The 5,000-nt window shown below is 39.1% G+C and overlaps 1 protein-coding gene across 5 annotated transcripts in view; it reads right to left on the bottom strand.

The window, feature by feature from the left end:
• LOC107153527 (beta-galactosidase-1-like protein 2) overlaps nt 1-5,000 on the bottom strand; it is an 85,117-nt gene that overhangs the window by 51,083 nt on the left and 29,034 nt on the right. For all 5 annotated transcript variants that reach the window (XR_007344694.1, XR_001504925.2, XR_007344695.1 and 2 more), the window contains exons 2-3: nt 3,463-3,555; nt 3,122-3,319 (exon numbers count right to left, since the gene is read on the bottom strand). Coding sequence is in view for 2 of the 5 variants with exons in the window: in XM_015499079.2 (XP_015354565.1) it covers nt 3,122-3,319; nt 3,463-3,554 (290 nt within the window). In the remaining 3 variants the exon portion in view is untranslated. The remainder of the gene's footprint in view (nt 1-3,121; nt 3,320-3,462; nt 3,556-5,000) is intronic.

Here is a 5,000-nt window from a genome sequence, read left to right as displayed (position 1 = left end):
GAAGAGCATGAGAAGAAGATTAACATTAAATAGGGATGAGAGATGGGAGGGAAAGGGAAAGAGAAGGGAAATTGCATGGAAATGGAAGGAGACCCTCAGAGTTATACAAAAGTAGATACAAGAGGAAGTGAGGGGAAAGGGAAAAATAATACAAGGGGGACAAATGAATGTCAGTAGAGGGGGCAGAGAGAGAAGAGGCGAGGGGAGGGGAGGGGAGGGGGGATAGTAGAGGATAGGAAAGGCAGCAGAACACAGCAGACACTAGTATGGCAATATGTAAATCAATGGATGTGTAACTGATGTGATTCTGCAATTTGTATTTGGGGTAAAAATGGGAGCTCATAACCTACTTGAATCAAAGTGTGAAATATGATATATCAAGAATTATGTAATGTTTTGAACAGCCAATAATAAAAAATTAAAAAAAAAAAGCCATTCTGAAAAGACTACATAATATATGATTACAACCACATGACATCAGAAACAGCAAAGCTATAGGGACATTAAAAAAAAAAAAGACCAGTGGTTCCCAAGGGTTCACAGGGAGGGAAGGATCAATGGGTAGGACACACAGGATTTTTAGGACAGCAAACTGTTCTGTGTGATGAATTACATCACAGTGAATCTCACCATCATGTATATCCACAAAAATGGAGTCCTAAAAAGAATATGATATGTTCCATGCTTCTATAATTATATCAAAATGGATAATGCTGGGTATACATCTTTATGCATTTGTCAAAACCCATAGAAGGTACAATGTCAAGAAAGAATCCTAAGGGGCTGGGATTGTGGCTTGGTGGCAGAGCGCTTGCCTAGCATGTATGAAGCACTGGGTTCGATTCTCAGAACCACATATAAATAAATAAAATAAAGGTTATTTGACAACTTAAAAAATATTTTAAAAAAGAAAGAATCCTAATAAAAATTATAAGTGGTAAAGATGTATCAATGTAGGTTCATAGACTGTAACAAATGTACTATACAAAAGCAAACAAATAATGAGGGAGAAATGATGTGTAAAAGGAATTATGTCAATCTGGAAGGGAAGTGTTTTAAAACATCATCTGTTAACACTTTCCAAATTAAACTCCAGATATTTTCCTTCTAAACCTGTATTTTAAAAATAGCTAAACCACTGAAAAAGAATACACAAATAAAACTGATTGTCAAAACAGTTTGCACATGCAATTTCAAAGCTTAGAAGGACAGAAATAAAAAAAATTATTTTCTTTTTTTAAATTTTATTTGTATATAACAGCAGAATGTGTTACAATTCTTATTACATATATAGAGCGCAACTTTTCATATCTCTGGTGGTATACAAAGTATATTCACACCAATTCATGTCTTCATACATGTACTTTGGATAATAGTGATCATCACATTAAACCATTATTAATTACCCCATGCCCCCTCCCTTCCCCGCCCACCCCTCTGCCCTATCTAGAGTTCGTCTATTCCTCCTATGCTCCTTCTCCCTATCCCACTATGAATCAGCCTCCTTATATCAAAGAAAACATTCAGCATTTGTCTTTTGGGGATTAGCTAACTTTACTTAGCGTTATCTTCTCTAACTCCATCCATTTACCTGCAAATGCCATGATTTTATTCTCTTTTATTGCTGAGTAATATTCCATTATGTATATATGCCACTTTTTTTATCCATTCATCTATTGAAGGGCATCTAGGTTAGTTCCACAATTTAGCTATTGTAAATTGTGCTGCTGTAAACATTGATGAGGCTGTGTCACTGTATTATGCTATTTTTAAGTCCTTTGGATATAGACCGAGGAGAAGGATAGCTGGGTCAAATGGTTCCATAGTCAATTTTCCAAGAAATCTCCATATTGCTTTCCATCTTGGCTGCACCAATTTACAATCCCACCAGCAGTGTATGAGTGAACCTTTTCCCCCACATCCTGGCCAACACTTGGTACTGGCACCAAAACAGGCTAGTGAGACCAATGGTACAGACTGGAGGCCATATAGACTAACCCACAAAATTACAATTATATTATATTACAATTATATTATATTAGACAAAGGTGCCAAGAACATGCATTGGAGAAAAGATAGCCTCTTCAACAAATGGTGCTGAGAAAACTGGAAATCCATATGCAACAAACTGAAATTAAACCCCTATCTCTCACCATGCACAAAACTCAACTCAAAATAAATCAAGGACTTAGGAATACAACCAGAGACCCTGCCATCTATAGAAGAAAAAGTAGGCCCTAATCTCCATCATGTGGTATTAGGCCCCAACTTCCTTAATACAACTCCTATGGCACAAGAATAAAATCAAGAATCAATAAATGGGATGGACTCAAACTAAAAAGTTTCTTCTTAGCATAAGAAACAATCTGTGAGGTGAATAGAGAACCTACATATTGGGAGCAAATCATTACCCCTCACACATCAGATAGAGCACTAATCACTAGGGTATATAAAGAACTCAAAAAGCTAGACATCAAAAAAAAATAACCCAATCAATAAATGGGCCAAGGACCTGAATAGAAACTTCTCAGAAGATGATGTACAATCAATCAACAAACACATGAAAAAAATGTTCATCATCACTAGCAATTAGAGAAATGCAAATCAAAACCACTCTAAGATTTCATTTCACTCCAATCAGAATGGTAGCTATTATGCATACAAACAACAAAAATTATTTTCTTTAATTGATTACTTGCTAAGCCTTATTTTCAATGAATCCCATCTTCAAAGACAAGACTTTGTGGAACAGTATCATACCCTGGGATTTAAAACTACAGGCCATGAGTCCAATGACAAGTAAAGTTATCTGAGGAGGCATGAGACCCATGCCTGAGACCCAGACATGATATTTTTTAATAGTTAGGGACAACATGGGCTACTGCCATTTGTACTTGCCACTGCCTCTGAAAGTTGGAATTCTGGGTCCAGGCCATAGTAACCCTGTTTAGACAGAAGCCTATCAGAAGAATTAGAGGATGCTCTACTTACAAGAAATTTTCAGGATATCAAGAGGAGACTTGGATATTCTAACAACAAAGAAAGTACTAAAAAGGTCAATCTTTGGGAATTCAGATGACAAGTTCTTAAATTAAAAGAAATACTCAAAAAAAGTACTCACGTGATGAGGGTGTTGAAGCCACCTGCCTTCATCTTCAGCAAACGGTCTCTCCAATACTTCTTGGGCACCCGGAAATAGTGAACAGTGCCTGCTATGATCAGGAACGGAAAGCCTCCTAGTGTGAAGTTTGAGCCCTCAACTTTTAGACCTGACTTGCGGTTTTTCAGGTAGGAGGGGATCAGGTGACTTTGATTAATCCTATGAGGACAGAGAAGGTACATGAAATCCTAGAGATGTTACCATTTACATAGGCTGGGCAAATCAAGACCTTTTTTTCAGGGGCCCTAAGCATTCCTCCAATGGTAAGCAAAACCTCCCCAGTCCTCCTTTCTCAAACATACCTGGGTGACAGGCCTTGGCTGAGATGAGTTATCACTGAAAAGGCTGAAGCAAGGAACAGGATACATTCAAATCTCACCAGGAAGGGCCACATGCTAAACAGATAAGATAGAATGAGGTCAAAGAGATATGGTGGGTTGGAGGAAGGAAGGAAGTTGCTTTGTAAAGAACACTAAATAGGGTGTAGAAGAAATTCCTCTAGAAAGAGGGTCCCAGTTCTTTTCTCTAACCTAAATTTTTCACTCTGCTACTGTGTATAATAATATTATACTCAGTATATTGTGTATATTTATATACACAATATATAATTATACACAATTATATATTGTGTATATAATTATTGAATTGCCAGAACATATTTTATCATTTATGTGGCCTGTGATTTTCTTTATGCTACTCATAGAGCAAATACTCTTTCCTCTCTGTATCAATTTTTTACCAGTCCAGAGTGGACTGAATCAATATTGTATAGCAAGGACAAGAGGGCTGTGCCCATCTGGGAGGAGAAAAGCAGTATGCACAGGGCATAGTTGTTATTCCAGCACCCAAAGCATTGCCTGAATCATAGTAGACACTCAAGGATTTTTTTTAAATGGTTGATGTCCATATTGTTTTTGCATTGCCAGGGATGGAACACAAGGAGGCCTTGAGAATGTTACAGCAAACGCTCTACCACTGAGGTACACACCCCAACCCCCGGTTATTTTTAAAAATTTTTTATAAACATGTATCTATTGTATGTAGCAATTCAATACACAAGATTTCAGTACATGCACATAGTGTGCACTGATTCAATCCACTTTTTCCCCACCCCTTCACAAGCTCTCATAATCACTGTAACATTCAAGTCAATTTTTTAATTTACCAGTAATTAAAAAAAAAAAAATCTATGTGTTGCCAGAATCACTAAAAAACCTACGTTGTCTCCAGTACCTGTCAGCTTTTATTGGACTTAATGAGTATTGCCATAGGAAGAATTGGGATGTAAATTTTGGAAAATCAGAGAAAATACAGGACAGGGACCCTAAGATTAAATAAAATAACAACTAGAAAAGCAGGGCGCCCAGGACCTTCTAGGCAAGATTGAGAGGATAAGAAATGGAGATGCAGCGACTCCCTGACAGTTCAGAGAGGCTGAAAGTGAAATCGGGAGATGCTGCAGCAGAGATTTCCAGAGAGGAGGACAGAAAGCCTGAAGCAGAGCCTTAAGAAAACCTAAAGGAAATGTCCAGCGGGGGAGGGGTATCGAATGTGAGGCAATTTCACTGGAAACTCAGCCGTCAAGGTCCATTCAGTCCTGGGGCTGTGAATCCAGCCCAGGGCTATGAGAGAGCCCGGTGCGGGAAGAGCTATTGAGTCCTGCGACTGTGGTGGGATGAGTGAACTCTAGGGGCCGCTGCCTGGCCAGCACCCACCTTACTGGTGAGGGCGGCTCTGGGCAGACGCCGCAGTTCCAGCTCCCGGCAGCAGCCTCCAGGTGCGGGGTCAAGGGGGGACTAACCGCCACCGCGCTCGGCCCACACCCGCAGCCTCGCCCCTC

The sequence above is a fragment of the Marmota marmota genome, unplaced genomic scaffold (assembly GCF_001458135.2).
Source record: "Marmota marmota marmota unplaced genomic scaffold, marMar, whole genome shotgun sequence".
NCBI lineage: Eukaryota > Metazoa > Chordata > Mammalia > Rodentia > Sciuridae > Marmota > Marmota marmota.
The sequence above is the reverse complement of the archived record's forward strand: the minus strand, read 5'-3'. Positions and strand labels throughout refer to the sequence as shown.